General features: G+C 41.6%; 1 protein-coding gene across 1 annotated transcript; it reads right to left on the bottom strand.

The window, feature by feature from the left end:
- Positions 1-326: 326 nt before the first annotated feature.
- abca7 (ATP-binding cassette, sub-family A (ABC1), member 7) lies at positions 327-27,160 on the bottom strand. Its single transcript, XM_084549106.1, has 49 exons — positions 27,035-27,160; positions 24,745-24,843; positions 24,384-24,477; positions 23,719-23,860; positions 22,967-23,091; positions 21,537-21,655; positions 21,091-21,288; positions 20,889-20,981; positions 20,435-20,672; positions 20,213-20,352; positions 19,632-19,748; positions 19,332-19,529; positions 18,974-19,179; positions 18,496-18,672; positions 17,681-17,903; positions 17,206-17,427; positions 16,894-17,098; positions 16,553-16,666; positions 15,812-15,983; positions 15,576-15,707; positions 14,661-14,800; positions 14,424-14,561; positions 13,839-14,083; positions 13,551-13,608; positions 13,237-13,439; positions 12,271-12,394; positions 11,669-11,814; positions 11,352-11,476; positions 11,155-11,262; positions 10,591-10,774; positions 10,264-10,358; positions 10,053-10,085; positions 9,838-9,943; positions 9,668-9,742; positions 9,399-9,568; positions 8,858-9,035; positions 8,540-8,655; positions 8,192-8,336; positions 7,933-8,056; positions 6,754-6,883; positions 6,525-6,651; positions 6,031-6,093; positions 5,335-5,441; positions 5,108-5,249; positions 4,789-4,923; positions 4,546-4,649; positions 4,121-4,213; positions 2,974-3,223; positions 327-2,399 (listed from the first exon to the last, which is right to left on the bottom strand). The coding sequence occupies exons 2-49, from the start codon at positions 24,808-24,810 to the stop codon at positions 1,935-1,937; spliced, it is 7,110 nt and encodes a 2,369-aa protein (XP_084405232.1). The 5' UTR covers positions 24,811-24,843; positions 27,035-27,160; the 3' UTR covers positions 327-1,934.
- Positions 27,161-27,315: the final 155 nt, after the last annotated feature.

The raw sequence follows: 27,315 nt of genomic DNA, 5'->3' as shown, positions 1-27,315 counted from the left end.
TCAGCTGTGTGGTTTTCGAGCAGGGGCGAGATTAAAATTCAGTTTTCATACATAAAAAATATCACAAGAATAAGTCTCATAATTCTGTATATTCCTTAGATCAGAATCATCAACCCCAGTCAACTTCTTTTTTCCTTCAAACAGACGAGCAGTAACAAACATCACCAAGCAGCTGCAGAGTAAACCGACAGATGAGCCTCTTAAACCCACACTCATCCTCGGCATGATGAAGAAAAACCTCCCGACTCCCAACATATCATAACTGGTCCAATAACCACGATAACAACAACCAATGAACTGGAATCTTTCTTAAAAATGCTACTGGAAATCAAATATTTTTTTATTTTAAGACAAAAACATTCACAACAGACTTTTTTTTTTCTTATACTAGCATATTTGATCAGGATATAATGCACATCTTACAGCAGGTAAATTCATGTTCAAGTAGAACGATACATTCACTAATACATACTTTCATTCCAACAAGAGACATCCAGCTTCGTTTTGATTATTTGCACATTTCAACACATGATTTAAAAATTCTCATTTAGATATCTTTTTTTTTTTTTTTCAGAGAACACAGTGGAGATAGACATGAAAGAGAGCGTTATTAAAAACAGTTTGCATTTTGACATAAATACTTCTAATGCTTCATGTTTGTCTCATGCATATACAGTAGATACTATAGTAACAGTGCATTACAGTGCAGTATCAACCTGCTTTGGACATTCAGCAGTCCAAACAAATAAATAAAGAGTTTAATATAAAAATAACAACATAAAAATGTTCTTTGTTTGTTTAACATTTCATATATTATTCTTTAAATTAATTTGGAGCATTTTGTGTTACAATTTATAATAAAAATATTAATGTAATAGTCTGATTACAGTAAAAAAAAAAAACAGAGTTTAGGATTTAGCGCCTTTCTAGCTTTATGTAGCCATGATAGGTTGTCCTACATAGTTGGAAAAGGAGGATGAAGTGAGGGATAAATATAGTTTGTTGCAATCTGCAACCTCACCACTAGATGGCAATAAATCCAACACACTGGTCCTTTAAGTTTCCTGAACTCCCAAGAACCAAAAAAGTTTGGATTTCTGATTCCTACTCGTACCACATTGAAAGGTTGAAAACCAAAATAGAACTTTGTACTTAAACAAGAGAAAATGAACAAATGAACTCTTCATTAATATAGTGGCACTGTTTGCCAACAATAATCATAAAAAAAAATAAAAGAAAAACACATTTTGACAGAGGAAAAGGAAACAAAGAAGGGATTTACAAAACATTTTAAATGTCATCCTTAATTATTCAAGAGGTATTCAACAATTGAATTGCTGTATGAATTTTCTCCTCCTAGAGAGATACTGATAAAAATGCTTTCTGATCTATAAAGTCATTTCAATAATTAATATAACACATGTTTAGCTACCGTTTTAAGAGTTTGCAGCATTTTCTTTTTTAAAGTGCAAAATGAAGATGACATTGTTGGAGGTCTAATGATTGAGCCCTGAGGAACACCACAGCTTTGGGGAGATAAAAAAAATGATACAGGAAGAAAAGACAGCACAACATATATCTATCATGATGTATATATAATGAGGTAAAGCTACAGATGTGTGAACAGGTGAACAAGGCACCAAAGCCATTATTAGGAAGAACTAGTGGTCCTGTCTTCAGGGGAGACTTCTTTTCTCAGACAGTAACACTTCATTCATTCATTCATCTTCTGTACCCGCTTATTCCTGTTAAGGGTCGCGGGGGTCTGCCGGAGCCTATCCCAGCTGTCATCGGGCGAGAGGCAGGGGTACACCCCTCTTTAAAGAGCTCAGTTGTTTCATGTTGCTGTAAACACTGTGCTGCATTCAGATGAAAAAACAGGAAGTAACAAAAAGCTTTTGTCTGTCTTTGGTCCACTTGAGCACCAGTCCACTTCACAGCGCACTGTCCTTAGATTTGGTGCCAACTATAAAGAGTGCAGAGGGATCTTTGCTGGAGCTCTCCGCTCTGTGTTTGGACCCGTGAGATTTACTGGATTCTCCCTGCACACCGCCGCCACTGCTGTCTGATTCGCTACTGCCCCTGCGGCTCATCCGAGACGTCTCCCCGGCCTCTGGCTGTGATAATCTGCTCATTGGCGTATCGCTGCTTTTCTCTCCATTAGATTTGACCTTGCCAGCCTTTGCCTTTTTTGGTTTAGCTGCTTTTGGATGGCTGTCAGATGACGTCCCAGGCACTGGTGGAGTTTTGCTTTGCGGAGGAGGTGTGATTGGTGGTTGTGGTTGCATGGTGGGAGGGTTAATTTGGGTGGGCTGGTTTGCTTGTACGGTCCCGTTGCCGATGACCACATCTGTGAGACGGTCGTCGTCAGTCTGCTCCTTAGCGAAGCTGACAAACACCTGCAAAAACCAAGTCACATTGATTTACTCTTTAATAAACTTCATTATCTCTTATTAATCTGGTCACCCATCAAGGTAATAACATCCAGGTATCCCTAGCATTCTTGTTGTTAACACATCTTAGCGTATATGCTCATGTATCCAATAGAAATGTCAGTAACTGTGGTGGCTTGTAGCTGCTTTCTCAAGTTAACTAAGCTACAACTCAAACATTGTTGATGAGTTAATGCTGTCTTCAAGTGGGGCTGTGTTTACCATGTTCTTTGATACGGTTCGAGTTCAGGAGTTTTGATGAGCTTGCTAAGCTGTTGGCCTTGGGGCTTCTAGACGGCAACAGTTGCCTAGCAGCAATGTTCGCACAATTTAAGGCTGATGTTACCACTTGAACACCAAGCATTTTGTGTTCAGGACTCTCTGTGTCGTAATCATGGACTAACTTCTTAAAAATGGTCACAAAATAAGAAAAATCTGATGTAAAACAGCTTTCCTTTATGAGTTCAGGACCATAGCTCCAGCCTTTTATTAGTTATGGTGGTGGAAAGGTTTGAATGCTTTTATCCCAGATCATTCTCACCTGGTCCAGCGTGGTCTGTGAAACAGAGAAGTCACTGATCCCCAGCTCCTCTTGGTTGTTGGCTAACACGTCAAAGACGCGAGCCAGACAGCAGGCTTGTGAGGGCAACTGGTACTGCAGCACGTTCTGGTGCCGCTCCTTCAGCTCGATGTTGGGAAAAGAGTTCTTGATGTAGGCGCTGACGGGGCACGAGTCCGGGTCGGATTTAGTGTCCGCCAAACGGATGATGATGGTGTAGCCGTCACCGAACCTGAAAAATGTACAAGGAAAATAACTAAATTTAAGACCCAGAATGGTAGTTTTACACAACACGGAGGTAATTGAAAAGGATCACAACTAAAACACATCCACAAGCACCAGATTCACATATTGCATCAGCACATTTATTACAAGATTTCAAAATAAACTGAACATTATGACAGTAATGAAGCTAATATTTAGCTTATACAATATACTGTGCAACACAGAGGTAAAGGCATACAAAGTCAATTTTATGTGGCTGAAAAATCACATCTGCTACTTCTCAGCTTGGACTCTTGTATTTTTTTTTTATTATTATTATTATTATCAGGATGTCCTGGTAACTCTCCAGCTGAAAAATTTCCAGCTGAACCGACTGCTGCTGCGAAAGCGCTGACAGGCCCTGTTGAGTATTTCTCCCATTTCCCCATGTCTCAATCACTGAGACATTGACTGAATCAGTTGGTTTTCTGTAATAGTAAACTCCCCACAAAAGAAAAGAGAACAAAGACAGTCCTTTGCAGACCTTTTCACTCTGGGGAGGCACAGCTTAACAAATAAGGAAGTAGAGCGTGATTTCAATGTCGCATAAAGCCTGTTGTTCATTCAGACAGCGATCCAGCTGAGGAGGATGAAATGTTCTCAAGTTTGTTCCCGTTAAAAGTACGTTTTCAGTCCAGCACAAAGTGGAATTGTTGGATTTTTCTCTCTAATATACCGTGAAGTCTTGACCTTCCTAGTTTAAGAAAATTTACAGTATGTTACAATTTGGTACAGCAAAAATAAATCTGAACTGAAAATCCCCACATTTTCAACACTGGCACATAAATCTTAAACACTTTATTATTTAAATGCAGACAGAAAACAAACCGACATTAAACGAGGGAGAAGTGTAACACGTGTTTACCTGTGTTTCAGGTGTTGTACAGATCCAAGACACTGAAACCTGCCGTTGACCATGATTGCCATTCTGGTGCAGAGAGCCTCACACTCTTCCATACTGATTATGCAGACACAGACACAGAATAACACATTAACTTTAACATCAGAGAAGCCTTTCACTGTAAATATGGAAGTCTGAATGGTTTTCAGTGATCCTGAAACAACAAGAAGTTTTGTCTTCTCTCAGCACTGGATAAAATGACAGCTCTCCTTCAGAGCTTGCATTAATGTCCAATCTGGCAATCTGATCGCAAGTGGCCAGGTTTTATTGCCTGTGTTTAACAGCTCTTCAGATCTCCGGCCTGATGGTATAAATCAAATGCTAACATCTTCCATATGCGCCATTATTTCAACATTATGCTGTTTGAAGCGGTGACAGTCTCATCCTACCTGTGGGACGTGAGTATGACAGCTCTTCCCTCTTTGGTGACGCTGAGGATGCAGTTCCACAAAAACCTTTTGGCTTTTGGGTCCATGCCAGTGGTGGGCTCATCCTGACACCATAAAGGAAATAAAAGAATAACATATAAGTTATGGTAAAATACCTAATTTCTAAAAGGTTCATCCTCGGTGTTGACCATCCAGTTTAGCGGTTGCGTTTGACCTGTTTCATGAACATTTTTTATTCCTTACCAGGAATATAACAGGTGGAGCTCCGATGAGGGAGATGGCTGTGGAGAGTTTCCTCTTGTTGCCTCCGCTGTAGCCTCCGGCCTCCTGCTCTGCATACTGAGTTAGCCCCAGCTTCTTCACCCCCCACTGCGCCACCTACAGAATGACAGAATCAACAAATCTAGATCTTCAGAAGACAATGATAAATTCAAATCTTTATTTCATTACACTGTAATACAGTACTGTACACGCTAGCTAGATGAAGCAAAATGGCTTAATAAAAACTTCATATCTTCCTTCATTAATTTAAGCTTTAGGGTTTTCTTTTATGTTAAGTTACCTTGGCGACAGACTCCTCTTGCACGCCCCGCAGACGGGCATACAGCTCCAGATGTTCCCGACCAGTCAGTAGGTCACTGATCGCGTCAAACTGTGGACAGTAACCCATCAGCTGGTGGACTCGCTCCATATCCGTCTGCACACTAAGGACCACAGTTATTTTCAGCACTTTTGTGAATACAGAATGTGTAGAGGTTGACGTCAGAGCAGACGTGGAGACGTTTGTACCTGTACTGGTTCAGGAAGGCCTCTCCATGAGTGATGGGTGTATCTCCAGTCAGCATGCGAAATGTAGAAGTCTTCCCTGCTCCGTTCACCCCGAGAAGCCCAAAACACTGGAGACACATGACAACGCTTACAAATATATCGATACAGTGAATACGACAGATGGAAGCAGCAGCTGGGATTCTGCACAAGCCATAGATGTTTTTAGCAGCTGAAGCTACCGTGGTTGTAACTGAAATATGTGAAGCAGTGACTGTAGAAGCACTCTAAAATAACAACAGCTGAAGTGTCAGCAATAAATGGCGTTAGTCTCATACATATAGTTGGTTCTGATTCAGGAAGTAATCCTGTTCACAGGGCAACTGAGACAAAGCAATCGGACTACAGCCAGTTTTGTGACTGGTCACAATTCTGCAGAATAAATTCGCCTCCAGGAAATCTGAAAATAATAAAGCATTTCCAGTGGTTCATTTGTTTTGAACAGAGTGCGATTGATAAGTTCACACCAGCAAAACAAACCAACCGACCACGAGGGATAAACGCTGCCAGTTTCGGAACAGTGACCTACGAATATTATGAAACAATCACTGTCAGACAACAAGAGAGCTGAGATTACTCTTAGTGAACCCAAATATTGCCTGTACAAATACAACTGATATGTGAACATACTGACATGTGTTCATTATCAAGCTTACTCACCTCACTTCGGGGAATCCCAAGGCAAAGGCGATCTACTGCTGGCTTTCGGCCTGCTTTATAAACCTGAACAACAAAAGAGTCGTCATAGCAAGAAATCTCTCGTGATCAAACAAAATTAATGTGTGGGTTAAGTTTCAGATATCTAACACATTGGTGCATATGTACACTCTTGTACCGGCTGTGTTATAATCAAGTGGCTATATCAGTATAAAAGTACAAAAGTCACAATGTATGGAAGAAGAAGAGGGAAGCTTTTATTTTGAAGGGGCAAATAGAGTATCTGTCTATAAACTTCAGAAGTGTCTTTTTGTTGTCATTTTGTTTTTGCCAAGTTTTTCCAATTTCAAACATGATGGCAGGGTGGAAACCTAAGAAAAATACTTCTTACAAATAAGATTTAAATAAGTTGTTTGAAAGTCTTAATAGCATCAGGGATGTGGACAATGTTATGAACAGTTACAGTTTCGCATTTTCCATTTGTCTGCTGTTTGTACCTTGCTCAGATCTATCATGGTGAGGATGTCTGACTGAGCTTTGCCACTTTTGACCCTCTCTCTCTCCCTGGCAACATCCTCATCCTCTGGACCAAGCGGAGGGATCTCGGGCTCGGACCACCACGGCCTGAACAAAGAGACACCATCTCCCAGTGTTAATTACTTATTATCAACAATTTATGTAGAGAAGTTCTGGGATGAAAAAAAGGATTTTTTTTTTTTCCCATACCTGAAGCGAATGAAAAACTTGTACTGCAGGAGTACGGTGAAGATGAAGAAGAAGACACCTTGAGCTGCCATCGCGAACAAGTTCTTCCCTACAAAGTTCCACTCAAGAGGATCGAGGGTCTGTTTGGTGCCTGCAGGAGGACACGAAGACATTCTTCACATACATAGATATGTTTATATTGTATATTTACTGTATAAACATTCAGTCCAGTGTATCTGCAGCAGACTAACATGCAATGAAAAGAATTTTTCTAAAAAGAGCAACAAGAGCAGCATTAAAGTCCCAATGAAATCAAATTCGATATTTAAGTGTCAATATACGGTATAGTGTGTCACCTGTCTATCTGGGAAAAACAATGACAAAAAAAACTTGTGTTGGAGGTACACTTAAAGGCATTTTTGAAAAATTTAAAGATATTGATGACCCATCCTGCACTCTGGGGCGTATACTAACTTAGTGTGTACATTTTCATGACCCTTGTTCCTTCCTTCATTCCCCTGTGTCTCTCCTTCTCCAGCTGCTCTCCCTACTTCAGATCTAGACTTGAACATTGGAGCTGACTGACCTCTGGTGGCAGCAAAGCTTTATTCATACTCCTGCTACAGATCTATACTGTACTGTACAAAACACATCTTAAGACCCATTTTTATTCTTTGGCCTTTAACACAGCATGAGACCCTGTTTTCTGTTCTGTTTTATTATTATTTTAATACTGTTTATCATTTATTATTGTTTTTATATTGTTTTTATTGCTTTTGTATTGTCTATGTTTGATGTCTTATATTTTAGGTTGTATTTTATGTATAGCACTTTGTGTCAGCCACAGCTGTTTTAAAGGGCTTTATAAATAAAGTTGAGTTGAGTTGAGTTGAGTACAGAGCCTATGCCATAACAGGCAAAGCATTTATACTTGCGCACAAGTTTAGTCAGTTTCTCTGTGAGCTTCAAACTATGGCAACTGGAAATGAATTGCTCATGTTGGTTTGTTTGTTTGTTTCAACAGTTAGTTTAACTTTTAAATCCCACAAAAAAGAGAGAAGACATCAAAATAGGCAGGGTGGATAAGGAAGAAGGAAGTGGAATTTTCTATGCTTGTCCGTCCACTGAGAGACAAGAATGAGGAAATGCATTTCAGACCAATCACAGGTTTTGCAATCTGCGTCGCAGATATATAGTTACCCAGTCTCTGGAAGGCGTCTGCCATGGCCTGGTTTTTAGCCATGTCGATAAGTCCTCGTCCCAAGCAGAAATGAGGGAAAATTAAAAACACCTTCTTCAGGATCCTGTTCACCTCATTGAGATACTGAAAAGACAGAATGGTCAACAAATCATTGAGGGGTATATAGAGTTACTGGGTGGATTAAATCTATGTCTCTATTTTTTTAATTTAAGGAAATAATTTAATTCTCCTGGTCATGAGGATAATTTCAATTTGTACCTCATCTACGAACAGCTCCAGGACGAAGGTGGCGATGCTGCAGTTGATTCCAATAAAGAGGTTGATGGAGGTCAGGAAAACATAAGCTGTACTTGGAACGGTGAAAATAAAGGATGCTGGGTACATCAGAGGAGTTATGGACCATCTAAAAAAAATTATAATTAGATTATCTGGTAGCAGATCATAATGCAACTGGTTATACTTACAGTTTGTGAGAACCAAAAAGATGAAATGAAAGTGAGTGAAAGCTCACAATGTCTTGGGTAAACAGAAAGTTCCCACGCTAATCTGGTCAGAGGGATGACATTAGAAGTGTGACAGAAGTCAGTGAGGTCTGATTTAACGTACCCATAGAGAAGGAGGAGCAGGATGAGAGCAGGCAGGTTGGTCTCAGAGACGTATGACTGCTGCTGGAAACAGATGAAGATCAGCACCACTATGGTCGCCGGGACGGTGTAGTTCAACTGAGAAAATGACAAGAAAACAATCAGTGAAAAGAGTCTATGGTTTTATCTGAGCCACTGTTATTTTTAAATGTAAATAGTCTAATGTAGATTTATTATCTGTTTGTTTGTTATCTTGAGAACTGGGACAAGTGCCATCTCTTCATCAGTGCAGCAGATACAGAAAGGAAAATGTCTCTTCCATTTTTTCTTGAACACTGACCATGTCCCAGACGAAGTTGGCCAGCCAGTAGAGGATTGGTTTGACCCCGCTCACAAACTGCAGGTGTTTGGCTTTGCTGACTCGCTCCTCAATCAGAAAAAGGACGAAACTGGCCGGCACAAAGGACATGGCAAAGATCACACAGATGGAAAGCAGAACATCCACTGATGTGGCCATCCTGAAAGAAGAAGAAGAAGAGGAAAAAGTATTAGCATATATAACACATACAGTATGTTGCGGACCTATGTATGTTACTCACAAAACAACGTGAGGTAATTTCTGACATTAATATTTTTGGATATGTTTATGTGAGCTTTTTTATCCACCGTCTAGAAATCTACTGTTTCCACAGCCCACTGGTATGAAAGATAACGTTTAACTATGGCTTTTTAAAATCAGTCTACCTCCTTCTAAGATTCATCAGACTTCAAGAGTCTTGACTGAAATGAATTTGTCTCTTGAGGCAGATGTTATTAGATGTACTATAAGAAAAATAACAAGAAAATAAATGCACACAAAATCTCCAGAGCAGTAAACTAACAAGGCTATTTCTGTGAGTTGCTCCTTGGTGAGGTTGAGTGGGTGATTGTAGGCGGTGATGCCATGTCTTCTCCTCTCTGGACCCGGCGGCAGGCTCGCTCTCAGCAAGCCGTTGTTCATCACGTTGACAAAAGACACCATGGCATGCCAGCCTTTGTTATTATACCACACCTGAGTATGACAGAGAAAGACAATTACTCTAATGGAAATGTCTGCACAAGAAGTAGAAACATAACAAACATAACTTGAAATCTGCATCTAACCACTTACCTTGATGTTGTTTTGACTGTTCAGTCCTTCAAGAACCTCCGGCAGTCTGTTCAGCAGATGATCCAGAGAACTGTTCTGTGATGAAAGAACATTAAGGAAAACAAAATATTAAGTAAGAAACATAAAGAAGACATTATTGTTATTAAACAACCTTGAAACCTTAAATGTACCTGTTGGACTCTGTAACGAGTCCTGATAGCCATGACTGAGTCTTCGAGATGTTGGGCATTAGATAGACTCTGGGTGGCGTTGCCTCCGAGGGAGAAGCCTCCATATCTGCAACACAGAAAATAAACTTAAAAAACTAAATACTAAAAGCATCATTTAGCAAATTAAACTTCAGGCCAGTAGATATTTTCCTTCAAAATGTAACTGAGCAGTTTACCTGAATTCGTTCACCCACTTCTTGGTTTTCAGGCTGTTGGTGCAACAGAGGGGGGAGAAGAGTTCTTGGTTATGTCGATTAACTGGGATGCATATAAATAATTACGTTTTATTGTGTCTAAAAATCGACTTAAACTGTAGATATAAAGTAAAGAACAAAGGTAACAAACACCACAAACAAAACAACCTTTTGTATTGAGTTAGTGAAATACCTTTTCTTGAGGATTTCAGAGTAGGTCTTCACCAGGTAATCAGTGATGTTATAGCTCGTCAGATTTTGGAGGATGTCTCCAGTCGGCCTCTTAATCTGACAAAACACAAAGTGAGACAGTTCTCACAAGATGTGCGCCCAAACTGAGTACAGACACATGCAGCAGCATGTTTCGCCTTTGTGCTTCAATAAATGAGCCCAGATTTAATGAAAGAATGTTATAATGCTTCAGGTTATGCTCTGTCTTTAGATAAATCCACTGCTAATCTTTGACGCTGTAGTCCGATTATTCATCACTGAGCTCTCGGTGCTGATCTGACGCACTGACCTGCGGAGGCGGCAGCCCACCAGCGCCTTGCGGGCACTCTGGAAGCATCCGTCTCACGTCTTCTGTGCTGCACTGACATTCAGGCGAGGGTCTGCCTCTGCTCCAGTTGCCTTTGTTGAACATCTGCCAGGTGGAGTAGGAAATCTGTGGCCTCATGAACAGGCCACCATACTCTCCATCACACCTGCAGGCATAGATCCTGTTTAATTGTGGAACAGTTGCCCCAATCTTTGGAATTAATTATATGAGTGGATTAAAGCAAAGAAAGTGTTTCAAAAGTGAACAGACTCCTCCAAATCCATAAATTTACTTATAGTTGATGCCATTTCTACTGAATGCTAATAAAGACTCTTTGTGAAGGACCAAGGAAAAGGTTCTAACTAAAGAAGCCATACATATATATATAAGCAGAATGGATGCTGTAGTTCTTCCAAATGCAAGTGTGACGGGCTAATATGTTGTCGTTTTTTCATTTCCACTACTTTTAAGATCCTGATGATTCAGTCCCTCTATCTTCACTCATGCCACTAAGACAAAGTCTTATATTCACAGGGATCGTCTTACGTGCTGTTGTCTTCCTTCTCTTGCTCCATGCACTTGGTACCAAAACCTGGCTGGTCCAGCAGAGCTTCCAGCAGGTTCTCCATGGCGGGGTTACCAGGGGCATCATTGCTATTAAGATGTAAGGTGAGGTGAGATTTTATCTATAATGAAGCAGTCTTGACTAATTCATGACGTAAGAAATGTACATGGACTCCTACCTGAAGAAGGTGTACTGTTCTCCGTACATCCAGGGCTGCAACTCCAGGGCGGGATACTTCCCAAATGGTGGAACAATGAGACTGAAGAGCAGGGCGACCAGCACGAACACAGCAGGCAGAACAATCTGGAGCAGAAATCATGGTTTAGGTTGACAGAAGATGGACTTGAGGAGATGACACAGATTTCTCGAGCACTGCCCACTGACCAATAGCTCATTTCAAAGTCAGCAAAGAGTCCAATGATTTATTATTACTCAACAAAATTTATGTGACAATATGGTCCATAAAGCTCCGCTGACAGATGATAGCTGTCTAACCTGAGCAAAGAATCCCCTGCGGCTCCTTCGAGCGTAAAGCCAGCGTTTGATGAAGAGAGCTCTCAGTTGCTGCCACGTCAGCCACCAGCCGGTCAGAGGCACCCCACCTCGGCCATCTCCACTCAGCAGGTCTGTCTCCTGAGGTTCTGCAAGCAGGATAAACGCAGAGTGAAAACTTGCACTGGTATATTTTGGATGATAAATAATTAATTAGACATGGATACGGTATGATATGATGGAGACTGTTCTCAGATCCGAGCCACTTGATATAACAGCGGACAATTAATGTCTATTTTACTACTACTAGCTGTCATGTGGGGTGGCTCAGTCCTCAATGAATTTAGTGGAGGGCTCTTTTTTTGTCACATTTCCAGGTAGAAACGCTGAAGGCATATAGATCGTGGATTTAAAATTTCTAGGGATAATACATTTTCCAAATACGGTGAATCTAATCTTTCAATCTAATTTACCTTGTTTGTGAAGCCTTTTCCTTCCTGGCAGCATTATGGAAACAAACAGTCACAATGGGAGACGAAACAGAAGACTGGCTGTATGGTTCACAAATCTCTGTATCTTCATAGTCTACCTATGTATGAACATACCTGTCTCGGGTTCTTCAACAGGGTCCGAACTCTGCCCTGGTGGCTGCTGGTGGTTGGGGGACTCAGCCTGCAGCTCAGCTGGTTCAGCGTCGACGCCAGTTTCATCCGCTACCCGCAGGAAGATCTAAACCAGAACAATCATTAAAAAATATTGAGCCCCTACTTACAAACACATCTATGTACACTTTAAAATAAGGTGGAAAGGAGGTAAAGGTCCAACTCTGAATTGGAAACATGGTGTATGAAGAGTAAATAATAAAACCTCTTAATCGATGCAGCTTTAAGCTCAAACAGAGCAATTGTCTTAATGTCCTAACAGCTAAAGCTGCAGACGGCAGATGGCAGTGAGGGAGACTCCAGCAGCTTTATACAGAGGTCACAAGAGCACAGAGTGAGTGGCTAAATCACACCGAGTTAACTTACCAGGCTCTATAAGTCTACTATCAGTGCTAATCTAATGCTAACGTTAAGCCTATTATGAGCATGGCTGCTCCACAAATATCCAGCCTTCCTGATAAGACCTGGTGACCAACTATAAATCACACAGGTGGGATGACTAAAGCCTCACTATTATGAAACAGTGAGCACACAAACACTAAAACAGGGCAAAGTTAGTGGGATAGTGTATCAGGGCCATGCGGGCTGATAATGTGAAGCCTTCTCTGCCACCTGCAGCAGCTAGACTGAGTTGATATATTTCTAGAGCAACCTCTACTGGGAAAGCTTTACAGCACTTAAACTGACTGGGATTGTAAGCCGAAAACAGTGCATCTGGTTTTGGACATTACATTTTACACTTACATGTCCACAGTCAGTTAATAGATTTAAAGTGCAGACACAAAATGATTAGAAATGTCAATTTGCTTCTAAATGTCTTGGTGTTTTTATAGTGTCTACATTACATTTAGGGTCCTTAAGACCTCCGTCACATACAAATAGCTGGAGTCTCATATTTTTTTATCTCACCTCCTCCAGCGTGCTGTCTGACAGGCCGTAGCTGCTGATGCCCAGCTCGGGCAGCCTGCGATCCAGTTCAGACAGGAAGACGGCGAGGCTGCTGTCCTTGGCAGCCGTCAGAGGCAGGTTGATCACCGCTTCGCGTCTTGACTCCTCCACCAGCCTTGCACCATGGATGTGGTGCTGCACCAGGGAGAGCAAAGCCGCCATGTCTGCCATGGAGAAGATGATAAGTTTGGCGTTAGAACGGTTCCTTCGGAATTGTAAATACATCAAAACCACCTTAGCTCAATGAGGAGGTTTTACGGCTGTCAAATACTCACATGAGCTGCTATCCTCACTTCCCAATCCAGTGTCTTCACTTAGGGATGACTCACTGTCCTGAAAAAAAGAAGAGCAGAGTCTGCAACTTTTAACAATAACAAAGTTCCCGTGCTAGTTTCTGTGTTTAATGTTTTAACTTTTAAAAGTACTTTCCTTTAATGTGCTTTTGAGAAAAGTCAGAGGAACACGCTGAATTTCTTAAATAACAACAATTCAACTGATGCTTTGTCAATACTTAAAGCAAATGAAACCCTTTCTAGGTGTTAATATCTGTGACAAAAGCCAACCTTGGCAAGAGGGGGCAGCTTGTTGGTGCTGATGCTGGTGCTGGTGCAGATACTGGAACTACTAGGAGTGCTCGTGTCTATTCCTTCTCTCTTCACCACGGTGAGGTAGTAACCAGACCCCAGGCGGGACTTCAGGAAGAGTGGTGAGCCGCAGCAGCACAGCTTTCCCTGAGAGATGATGGCGATCCGGTCTCCTAACAGCTCAGCCTCATCCATGTAGTGTGTGGACAGGATGATGGTCCGGTCTGATGGAGAAAGACGGAAAAAACACACATGTTGAGTGTGTCCCTTACTTGCCATTTGTACATTTTGTAGGTCTTATGCTGGTCAGCTGTCAGGTGTAAGTGGGAGGCTTTTCTACATTTCTTAAATAGAAATGATACGTAGGTTTTATAGGAATGTGGATCAGGGAAAATCATGAAATATTTAAACTGAAGTGAAGTTGTCAACCATGAAGCAGCATACTTTTGGCTGTTGAGGATGATATGCCTTTTGATGTACAACACAGTATTTTAGCAATTTGTCTTTTGGCTTGTGGCCCTTTAAAAAAAGTGCTTTCCTGACATCCCCCAATTAAAAAAACACCTTTGCGGTATTTGAGCAGCAGGTCCCAGATCCCTCTGCGGGAGTAAGGGTCGACGCCAGCAGTAGGTTCGTCCAGTACCACCACCTTCGAGCCGCCAACAAATGCTATCGCCACAGACAACTTCCTCTGCATGCCACCTGAAAGACAGACAGAGGCAAGGTTTCAAGTTTGACAACGAACCTGACCTCTTCACATGCATAAAGTTTTAGACAGTCAAGTTGAACAAGTGACTTTACCAGAGAGATTTTTGGTCTGCTCATGCCGTTTGTGCAGGAGGCCGACGTCTTCGAGCAAAGTGTCCAGCTCAGCCTTGACCTCATCTTCGGACAAACCCTTCAAACAGCCGTAAAACCACACGTGCTCCTCCACTGTTAGTCTGAGAGAGTGAGAATACGAAATCCTGCTTAATACGAATGTATTCCTTTAAATACATCAGCTCTTCAGCCGGTGTTCTGTGGTGTTTAAGTCTGGGTTTTGGCTGGGCCACCCAAAGAGAGTCAGAGACTTGTCAAAAAAAACACTCTTTTCTTGACTGTATGTTTTAGATCTCTGTCTGATAGCAGCCAGCATAATACTGGCACCATGATACACTGCATAGTTTCTGCCCACATAGTTTAGTGGCTGATCAGATAAGAGAATCTTGTTCTCTTAAATGAGATCTGCGAACTCCACTGAGTTTGAAACTCACAGTTACTTCCTTCTACCTACTCAATCATAAAGGCCTGAATTATGTATAGTTGCTGCAATGTTGGTTTAGGTGGTATCTGTGTAAAGGATGTCTGAGGTTCGAAACAGGGGGTCCGCGCAGGTACTGCCCCGCTCCATCTCTCCATCAGTTTGGGAGTCCTTGCCTGGAAAACGTTGAAGACCCATGTTTTTGCTCCTATTCCTTGTGTTTCAGGTGTTTTCCCTTCCTTATGTCTTTCTTTTGTCTCTGAGTCACTGGATCTGTGTCCTGCTTCTGGGTCCGTTTTGCATTGCACTGTGATGCTGGATACTTTAGTTTTTAAGCTTCAGATTTGTGAAATCTTTCTATAAATACATTGGAAGAATTATTCACATAAAGTGTTCGACACAATAAAGTGTGCAATGAGTGCAATGAGTGACTTCTTAAGCGACTATATATATGGGAGTTGTTCGATGAGCCTTACATGTCAAACAGGACATTGTGCTGTGGACAAACTCCCAGCGTCCTTCTGATGATGTCCATGTCATAGCGGATGTCCATCCCCTTGATGTACACAGTCCCAGAGGTGGGTGGGAACAGGCCAGTTAGGACAGATCTGAGAATCATAAGAGAAATAAAAAAATCTCATCCAATCTGTCAACATAAAACACGGAACTCATCAATCCTGACAATTAACCTCTTTTAACATGGGGCTCTTACATGGTGGTGGTTTTGCCGGCTCCGTTGTGGCCGAGGAAGGAGGTGATCTGCCCCTCGTAGAACTTCAGGTTCAGATGGTTGACGGCTAGCTTTCCTCCCTTCTTGTAGATTTTCACCAAATTTCTGATGTTCACGCCAAGGATCAGATTACTGGGTTCTGGTTCAATTTGATCTAATTACAGGCCAAAACAGATATTTAAAATCTATAAATATACTGGGACTGAATGATGGCTAAACATTCAGTTAAAATTATCATTGATTGGATGACAAAGATCTGCAATCGTTTTTCAATCCAAAATGTGGATCCTGGTAGTAGACATCAGACACACCCGTCAACAGAACAATGGGAAGTCTTGATGGGTTTAAACTAGTTGTTTTCTTAAACTTTGTACTAAATTAGTTTAGAGTCACTACTTTACTGCCACAGATATGAAGTTAATGGTTTAATGATTATAAAAGTGCCAGTCAAACTTTCTCAATAGCCACTACAAACGTGAGTCAATCACGAAGACTCCCAAGTTAAAAAGTCCAACTTTACAGCAGAAATAAACATGTTTATAGTTTGGCATAAAAGCGGTTTCGGTCTGTACCACTGTACAGGAGTTGAATTTCTATCTATATCACTTTTAATTTTAATTATATCAAGGCTTTAAGTCATGCATTATTAAAGGACAATTATTTACAACAGTTTCTGAAGAAGAGAAAGACAATCAGCTCCTGATGAGCAGCAGTATCTTGTACCTTCATCCTGCTCTGTGGGTGCAGGCGGGATCGGCATGCCTGCCTCAAGAGGAACTCCGCCCCAGTAGTTTATCTGAAAGATGAAGTACCAGGGCCTGGGAATCCCATAATCACCTGGTGATGAAAAAACACAGAAACAGCACAGAAGGGTTTTTTCTATGTTAATGAAAGAACCAGTTTAACTCGTGTTTTTTTCTGGCCACACTGCATTCTTCGTTTGAGATGTTTTCCACAAAGGGATAATATCTCACTGTCACTGAAATGCCAGTGACAAAAATGTTTTGGTGAAATGCACCACCAAAACTACAACAAAGTGCAGACAAAGACTACAAGTTTCATACCGGGAAACACTGCTTCGATGTACCAGGCTGCGATGGCGTAGATGAAGGCGTCCACATAGAGCATAGTTATAGAGGTAGTGAAACTGTATGTGTCTCCTTCCACCGGGCTGGAGTGCAGGTTGTGCCACTGGATGCCCACGCCTTGCTCCTCATACTGGGAGAAATACTCACAGCCAAAGCCAAAAGCCACGGGAGACAGGAAACTCTGAAAGCAACAAACATAATATGCCGGTAAATATTTTACAGACTTTCATGAGTTTGGTTTATTTTAAATTTTAACATTTCAATTGGACCCATAATTGTTTCACTCACAGCTAAGACTCGGTGTGTGGTGTTGAGGTGGTCTCTCCAGGCGACACAGAGTACGTAGGGCAGGTAGAGGCTGAAGTAGATGAGCCCCCCACAGGCGGCAGCCAGGTTGGCCTTGGAGAAGAAGGTACTGATTAGGAAACACTGTATGATTGTGGCAGTGGCAAAGGCAGTGAGGAAAAAGAAGATAACGGTCGGGTTGCTGTATGGCAAGATGTCACCCCACTGGAAAAAAAGAGAGAGGAGGAACATCAGTAGAGAGTCTTACAAATGTCAAGAAGCTATAGAACATCTTAACATATACATATTTTCCATTTTAAGATCTGTTCTTCCATTACTTGGAAAAATACAGACGAATAATTCTTAAGATTTGTACTAATATTCTCATTTTCTTTCTTGTTTCTGGTTCATGCCTACTGTGTTGTAGTCTAGCATTTGTTCTTGTTTATGCTTTGTGCAGAGTGCGTGATCATCTTGCCTTGAGCAGAGCAATAAGGAGCCCCGCGGAGACCAGGAAAGGAACTATGCTGCTGATGAACCAGCTGAGCCACAGCGTTCCTGTTCCCAGACCCATAATCCTCATGGTTTCCTTCAGCCTCGCCTCCTTCTCGTACACCACACCTTTGATGATCATGGCCACCGAGTAGATCCAGGCCAGCGTCATGAAGAGAGGCAGAGAGCGGTTCAGCACTCGAAGAAAACTGTTGGAAATGTAAACAGAAGTGGAATCTATGTGATGATGCAAAATAAAGAGGTAGCGGACGGATATGAAAGCAGGTTTTAAACACGAATCAAATCGAATATATGATTTCAAATCTGTTTAGTTGGGTTTTTGAGTTGTTTAGGCTTTGTCTTTATGTTTATTAGTAGCTGTTTGTGTACCTGGGGCCTTTATTGGATAGGTAACACTGAAGAGAGACAGGAAGTAATGGTGAGAGAGAGGTCTAATGACATGCAGCAAAGGTTGCAGGCTGTCTATAACCTCAGTTTATAAGGCACCGCATCAACCAGGAGAGGTACAAGGGTGCTTTAGGGCTGGACATTTTAGTACTAAATACCTTTAATAATAAATGTTAAAAGGCTGTGACAACTGCAGTAAGTTGTTAAAACATGTTTTAGAGTAGCTGAAAGTTATGGAGACAATAAATCTACCAATCATGAGCCTCTACACCAATTTGTAATCATGTTTGAGTGACTGCATAAGATGATTAGCTGGGGGCCATATTGGTTTGTTCCCTGTGTGAAGTTTACGACAACAAACTTCATTTATAACTATCGTCACTAGTCACTCACACATCATCCACATAACAGGGGTAGGGCATCTGCTGGATGTAGATGCCGGTACTCTGTTGGACTCCAGTTAGCACGCGGCTCACAGCTCTTTCCACCAGGTCCTGAACGTAGACGAAGCCACCCCAAATGTAGCGCATGTCACTGAACGGGTCGGCAGCTGGACCTGGATCCCAGAACCTGAAGAAAAAAATAGTCAAATAACTTTAAAACACAGATCTGATATTTATTTAGGTCATCCTTTCAACAAAATGATAAAACAAATATCTCTGTATTTATCGTATAGTATCTCCCAGCTCATGAGATTAGTTTGTGTCTCAATATAGTTTGTTTAATCTCTCAAAGAAAAGCTAAACAAGGAGCAGTCTGTCCAGGAAAATGTATCGTCATATAAAACAAAGGCTTTCTTTACAATCCATATAGAATATCTATAACTCTAACAGAGAAGAAGGCTGTAAGCTTTCTGGGAAATCATCAGTACTTGTCCTTGAGCTTGTTGGTTCGAGTCACATCATCGATGTCCATGCGAATCTTGTAGTTGACGTGTGGTGGCAGCTCAGGCGAGGAGATGTTGGGCAGCAGGAAAACCACACCTGCCCAGAACTCCCTTTTCTCCAGTAGTTCCAGCGCTCTGTCAACCAGCTGACCCTCAGTCTTCAGTCCCTCCAGTTTGTTAAGCGAGAAACACTGCAAGAGAGGACAGGAAAGGTAAAAGACACAGACGGCAAACAAGGAAGATAAGCTGGAATTCAAACAGTAAACTATAGGCATTCCTTGACACACATGTTGAGTTTCAAGATTCACAGTTCACTTCATTCATATACACTTAGGAAGAGAACCTCAGTGACTTGTGCGAGAGTGGTGATGGTGCGGTTGACGTCGTTGTAGACGTCCAGCCAGTTAGGAGGTGATCCGGGCCTCTTTGGGATGTTGGGAGGGCGAGTAGACAGGAAGCGTGCGATCCGTGAGGCTGTCCAAGGCGTGTTCTCTAAACGCAAGTTCACCAGTACAGCAATCTCGGGACGCCGCAACAAATCCTGTTTCACAAACACACAACTGTACTGTAAATGAACTAAAGCATTTCTAGCGTCTAAATAATCCCTCATGCGGAGAACAAGAGAGCAGCTGGTGAGTCAGACCTGCAGCAGCTTAATCTCCACACTGGTCATCATGTAGTTCTTGATTCGCGGCCCAACCTCCGTCCAGGCTTCATTCAGCTCCTGGAGAATCTGCAGGTCTTCAAAAGTCTTGTTGACCTTCAGCAGAGGAAATTCAAAGTTAGCTTAAACACACTAAACTTTTAGTCTAAAAAGCCTGTCCAGTTTCAAAATAAGTGGTTCTCGGTACAATGAAGTTATGCCATCTCCAAGTTCTCCATGAAAGCTACCGGGACATTAGAAAACAAGGAACAAGGTAATGGCTGTCTTCTGTTATACTGACACCCACCATAAAAAAATCAGCTATGTTTCAAACTGCGTACTACCAACTCGCATCAAAAATGTAAGGCTGTATGAATCAGTTAAAGGCTCAGTTTCTGTTGTGACAATAAGGCATGTTATCCACTGTAGTAGATTGCTCAGCAATAACACAGAGGACTAGGTGATAAGTCTTGACGATATCTAGTGACAGTTATTCAAGGATATAAAGTGAGCATCCTGGTTTGATTCAACTTATACAACAGGTCAAGTGACAAGCGAGTCTGTGTTTAGGCTTGTTGTACCTCTTTCATGACTTTCTGCACAACAGGACTGTCTGGTGTGTATAGCAGTTTCCCGATGAAAAGAGGTTTTAGTCCTCGCCACACGATGCGAGACAGAGGGTTGGACTCTAGACCCCGGATTAAATTTTTACAATATGGAGCTGCAAGGATGAATAACAAAACGGTTAAAGGAAAACAAGAGAGTATTTGTCATGTTTTGATTTTAAACTTTGATCCACTTACTCGTCTTGTTGTCAGGGTCCAGGTCCAAGTCCTCAGTGCCATTTTTGCCCAAGAAAGACTTGATGTCATTGTCTTCGTACCAGTTGAGCGACGGGATGCGTTCGCCGTCGACCTCACGGTGACCGCACATGATTCTTGTGAAAGCTCTGAAGCTTTCTCTGGGCAGCGCCGTGCGGTTTTCTGGGGACAGAAGACGAAGGGCCGCGCTCATCTCTACAAAACTGGAGAGGGAGGAGAACTGAGGGAAGAGAGTAAAAAGGTTTGGGGGAAGAGAAATGTCAGAAATGGATAGAACAGATGGAGAAGAAGCATTGCAGTCAGTCACGCATAACAAAAACATTATACAAGGAAACAAATTTATGATAGGAAATAATGTTGAAGCACACAAATAAAAAAGTGTAAACTTTAACTCAGAGACATAGATAAATGAACAATAAAAAACGCATGTTCTTACATCGTCCATTAGGCCAGTCAGCTCCTGGGAAACTGTAGTGACGGCTTGACTAATCACCATGAGGTCTCCGGCGCTGATCGTCAGGCGGTCTCTCTGAAAAGAAAAAGCGTTTAATTGAAGGTACTTACTGAAGCTCATCAGATGCAGATGCAACTGAACGTCACAGCAAACATGCAGAGAGCCACGGTGAGCTGATACCTACCGTTAAAATCTTGGTCATGTCGAGCTGAGACAGTAAAAGGCGCTCAGCCTCCTGCAGGACGTCATCTGGTTGGCCGCACAGCTGAGTCTGAAGATCATTCACGGCGGCTTCTCCTCCATCCATCGTCAGCAGCTGTGCCAGCATGGTCGCATTGCACACCAAGTCCCTGAGCTGCACCTGTCCTCCAGTCAGTGAAGCCTGGAATAATGATGGACCCCTTTATCCTACTATTTGTAAATCCAGACAGTAGTGACCCTGATTTACTGCAATAAATTCCACTTATTTAGTTTTGAATTGAGAGACATTGCAACATTGCTTTTACATCTGAGGAGACCCCGTGTCAGAACAGAACCCAAATTCTTGGGGTTTAGGTGGGTCATTATTATACACTACACAAGCAGATATTGATTAAGTTCAACAAACAATGATTAAAACTGGAGCCTGACCTGAAAAGTAAGACGAGCGTTGAGCAGCTGGTTCATAGTCGCAGGCGACAGGCTGGCATTGGTCAGGAGGAAGGTGGAGAACGTCTCATCGGCTCTCAGACATTCTTTTAGAGGGAGATCTAAAGGGGAAACGTAGGGAATGAGTAGCGTCAGGTGCAGATAATAAAACTACAACAGATGGTTTAACATACAAGCTGTGTGCAGGTTAGTTTGTGCTTTGTGGGACACTAATAATGCACAGATTTTAAGCTTGAATGATACAGCATGCAGTTAATTTGTTGTATTTTATACATTATATATGGCATCCAGTACAATGATTCAGACATGATAAGCTGAACTCATCTCTAGAGGCAGATATTGGTTCAATTAACTGACAAGTGTCTCAACATGACACTGACCTTTATTTGGCAGGTTAGCACTAGGTTTCTTAAAGAGCCAGCATGTTTGACTCAACTGAACACGGAAAACTATTCATACAAACCACAGTTAAAGGCTTCATCACATTAACTTCCTCATATTTCTTGGGCGATTATCAAATGAAACTTGTTAAGCAAGAAAGCCTTTCTCCTTTAGTAGAATATTAAAGCCATGGCTTCCTCCCACACAGGTACACAACAGAAAAATCCTACTCAAATAAAATTTCTATTCAATTAAGAGGAGAAGGTAAAGTTTTAAAACACTAAATTTTATCTGTAGGTTAGGATTTTGAGCGCCAGAGGATATTAATGTGGGGTTTGTTGCAGAAAAAGGACTGCAAACAAACAGACTGCTTCCATTCATGCCTTTGTTTGTCGGGCGTGTAACTCAATATGTCCACAACAGGGAGGAGTTAAACAGACGAGGCTTTCACAACAGGAGTAACACACTCTGTGCCTGTTCAGATGCAGGCACAGATCATACAGATCAGCTGCTGCCTACTAATGTAACCGTCCAGTCCAGCTCATACTGGGAACACCACTAGATTAAAACAATATCTATGCTCTTTTGTGTTATACTTGAAAATGATCTTTCTCTATTACCTGTTGTGTTTGATAAATAGCATATGAGAGAAAATAAAATTAAACTAACATTGTGTGATTCCGAAAAGTTCAGCTGGGTGAGAAATTAAGTCGTCGTCAATGAAAATTGCACTTTGTGTTGTATTGTCTGATTCCAACATTGTTGTCGTCTTGACTTCCTGTCCTCCACCACACAGTGACCTCGTTCAAACCTCACTACAACTTCTCTGACAAACGCCAGGGCTGTATTCTGTTTCAGCACATACATAATTTATTATTTTTCCTGGGAAGCAAACCCAAAAGTCTTTTATTCAGTACGTATACATAGGCTCATATCTATTTTGTGTTTGCGCCGTGTGCAACCATGACCAGACTCGTTCATAAACTATAGTGTTACTTCAGAGCAGAGAATATTCAAACATGTTATCGTACTTGGCCAAGGTCCTCGGTTTTCTCCCAACTTCTGGACGCTCCCCATCAGGTCCTGAAATCCGGAGAAGCTCCGGTTTCCACTGTAGGACAGAACACTCTGGATGTCCACGAGAAGACGAGAGAGTCTGGAAAGAAAAGAAAAATGAGAGGATTTGTTAAGTTTCAAGTTCACTTTCACACCAAAGAGACGTGAAATTTCAATTTAAAGTTAATGAACTTCAGAGGTCCTGGTGTGTAGATTTTGTTACCTTCAGACAAAGCCAGGATACCTATTTTCCCTGTCTCTACGCTAAGCTAAGCTGCCGAGCACTTCACATCACATTTAGCTAACAGATATAACGGTGGTATTGATCTTCGGATTTCTTTCTTGGCAAGAATATATTTCCCAACACATCAGACTATGCCTTGAAGTTACGCTCATGTAAAGTCATGAAACAGTATTGCTAATAGGCTAGAATCTGAGGATGCATCGGTATGGTGTTTCTGCTGTGTTCTGAGTTTTATTTGGTCTCAACTTCAAAGCAGCTGACAAAATAGTTGTTAAGTATCACAGCTTTGTAGTATGCTCCACAGCTTCAGGATTTAATGAGCACAGCAAGAGTCAGTGGTAACAGGGTCACGATACACTTTTATTTCCAAAATATGCTCCTACTAACAATTTCGATGTTCATCACAATTAGTGCCGTTTCCTGTAAGAAATGCTTATCCTATGAAATCCACCTCTCCAGACAGCTGACCGCGTTTCTACCTACATGGAGTTGTCAAAGTTGCCAGCTTGTCCTGGTGTCTCCCCCTGTGTCGGGCTGTGGAAGCAGGGGTTGTTGATGTTGCAGATAATGCCCTGAATCCAGGGCAGGGTACCTGCCGACGGCAAGGCTTTGTTTGGAAAGTGACCTACAAGAAAAACAAAGAGAAACAGTTCGGTACCTGGAGATTACCCTGAGAGACGAAACAATGAAATCACTGTGTGAGTGACCTGAAATACTGTGATAATTCTAGCATAATCTAAGCTGCTGTTTTTTGAACAACTGATGAGTTTTTAGTTTTTATCCTCAACCACTGTAAGCTGCCTTTAAATGCAAGACAGACCTAAAGAAGACAAAAACATGAAAGACCACACAGAACACACACACACCAAATACGGTAGCTTTATGAGGCTCAGAGCATAAAGACACATCTGGCCCACAGCGTGTTGTGTGTTCTCATGTTAACCTATCATGTTTTATCACCTTATGCCAATGCAGTGCTTCAAGAACACAGCAGGATAGGAAAATAAGTGTGTGTGTGTGGCACAAGAATCACTCTCAATGAGCTAATCCTCTTTAGCAGGTTGGCACAAGGCTGTTCTTCGGACCTATAACTGTGCGTGTGTGTGTGTGCATGTGTGAAAAGGCACAGGTTACGTAATATCACTCACATTGGCTCTGTTTGTAAGGAGGGTGTGAGTGACGAACAGAGATGAGGATGACAAAGAGGAAGAGCGGCCAGAGGAGCTCGATAACCAGCTGGATCTGCACAAGAGGAGAACATGGTCAGTGGTAACGGTGCATCAAGTAATCAATGACTGACACTGACCAGCGACTAGAACTAAGGCTTTCAGTGTAACTAACAACAATAAAAAGTTTTGAATGAAAGTTTTAACGTGGTGGAATAGTTATATGAATATAATTATTAGTGCTATGCAGTTGTAACATCAATTTATGCATTTAACATGTTTCTTACTACATGTTTCCAAACAGACTACTGTTCTTATGTCTGGGAGGTAATAAAAGGGACACCTTGTTTCTCCTGCGGTATGTGATGTTCTTCCACAACAGGAGGAAAAGCTGTCTGAAAAACCCCATCGCTCACAGCAGCTACCTGGCCATCATGTGATCCTGGAAAAGACAAAGATGTGGCAAAAAAATAAAAATAAATGTGAAATTGCTGGAGAAACTTCCTGTAAGAGAAATCTTCAACTTCTATCACAGATTTTCTATCACGCTTTGTCTCCGTGTCAGTGTTCGGGTGTTTCACTATATACAGGCAAAGAAAAAGTACATTTCAGGGGAGGATTAAGTCAGATACACAGGCACTAAACTCACATAAACTTCCATATGAATGTAAAGCCCTGTGTGCCCTGAGTTATCCAAAGTGGCCTGCTTTAAGTACTGTGCCAGTTGTGACCACTTTCCTTCAGTAGTGTGAACACACAATGCATCCTTGCCACACTCACAGACCACATATTCAACTGACGTCCACTTGCATGAGCCAGTTCTTGCCTCATTCATTCAGAACAAAAAAAAACATACAACTGCTATTTTAAAGGACTGTCCGATTGTCTGAGTAGAAAACATTTTTCCCTTTTGGCTGTTAATTAAGTTAATAATAAACACATGTAAACTATTTAATATAGGCTATGTGCTGAACCGTCATAGAAAACATGGTTAATTAGCCATGAGATCATGTTGATATACATGTAAAGTAGAAGAGTTGAGTTACATATTTTCTCAATAATGACCAGTGTTTTTATTGACCTTTATTACTGGAGATTTCTCAAGGGTTTGAGTTATGATCTGAGGATTGTGCTGGTCTCTAAAGTAACTCCCATCAGAGGCTGAGACAAACAAACAGCCTAAATAATAATTTTCCATGTCAGAGACACTGTCAGAGACCAAGAGATATTCCACAGCTTATTATGTTCCATAGCTTCCAACACATCGCCATGTCATGATGGAAACAAAACAACCAGCGCTGTTCATGGTTCTGCTACAGCGGTAGGTATCGATCCGTTAGAGACAGCACCTGTTAAAATGTTCCACTGCACCTAAAATGATGTGGATGTTTACTTGCATACAAAGCGCAAAACTGTGTTGGATCTTAAGTCGGGGTCCGAGACACATGCGGAGACACATTTTAATGCCAGGTGTGAACGCACACACTTAAAGATAATACTAGGTTAATAGCAGGTCTAAAGATGGCCTTATTGGCAACTTTCCTATTAAGCAACAAGAGGGACGTTGCTTGTGTGTCTTCTTTTCTTGCTTGTGTAATTATCCACAAAGATCTAAATCTTGATTTGCTCATAATTCTATCTGTGTTTTCTGATGTTAGATATCATTAGCGAGGACAGTAGTGTGAAACTAAACCTGATCTTTCCTCTGCAGAGGTCACATCTGTGACTGAAAACTGTTGAGGTCAATCCTCACAGAGAACAGCTTTCTTTTCCATTTCACTCAGTTTGACAAAAAAAAAATATGCACACGAAACTTAAACCTCCTGCATGAGAGACATCCAAATGGCTTTCGGTGCGTTGTTGTGAGCAAAGGTTATCTTCTGTACCTGCCGTGATCTGCTCAAGACAGACAATCCCCTGCTTTATCCTGAAATCCCCCTGATCCAAACAGCTTACCTGTTTCCCTCCAAGATATTCACTTTTGCTTTGCTAGTGTTTCCAGATATGGTCTCTAGCTGGTAGTTGTAGCAAACAGTCAGTCTCTGGGTCAGTGCCAGGTTAGAAGGACAAATTTCCTTTGCAAATATACCTAATGTGATGCATTTGTTTGTTTGCAGATGTCAGTGCAGGTGTTAACGTTTGAACCTCTGTGTTTACCATTAAATTCAACGCTGTATTTCTATTTCCTGTTTCAGAGCTTCGCCTACAACAGGAAAACATTAGCAGGTAATTCATACTGCATATTATTATGGATTTATCGGGTAATCTGGCAAGCTAATGTACGGATACATCTTCTCACGGCATACAAACTACAAATAGAGAAGTAATCGAATAAGATAGAATCATTTCAGCAGGTGGGAACTTATTAAAACACATGTAAAGTAATAAAACAATGACATTACGCTGTTTTAGCGTATCAGTTTAATTTATAGCCTCGCTACTAGCTAAAGAAAATGCTTGGCTCGGTTAGGAGTAATTATAAGAGTACAGCAGGAACTAGACTCGGAGGCAACGTTAGCTTATTTCCCTTAGCATCCTACCTGGTGATGCTGTCACTGGACACATGAGCTAATACTGATAACAATAAATATACATCATGAGCTACTGACTCTAAAAATGTTATTAAAGATTACCTTTCTGTATTACCGGTGATTAAAAACTCCTCTGGACGTTTTGCACACACCAACGGCCGGTAGCTTGACATTGACTCCACAATGTTTGTGACAACTGGTGTAAGCAGAAAAAATAAAGCCTACACATAAAGCCGATTGGCTACAATGGATTCCGGGGGGCGGGGTATTAGAAGCCGGTCAGGATTCTGATTGGCTGTCGTCTCTGTTTTCGTAACTGCAGACGCGCTGATTGCTCGAGCACTGACGGGAACTGACATGTTAACAGCGCCTTAGATAACATT

Source organism: Chelon labrosus, assembly GCF_963514085.1.
Source record: "Chelon labrosus genome assembly, chromosome: 7".
Classification (NCBI taxonomy): Eukaryota; Metazoa; Chordata; class Actinopteri; order Mugiliformes; family Mugilidae; genus Chelon; species Chelon labrosus.
Note: the sequence above shows the minus strand (reverse complement) of the source record. Positions and strands in the feature narration are given on the sequence as shown.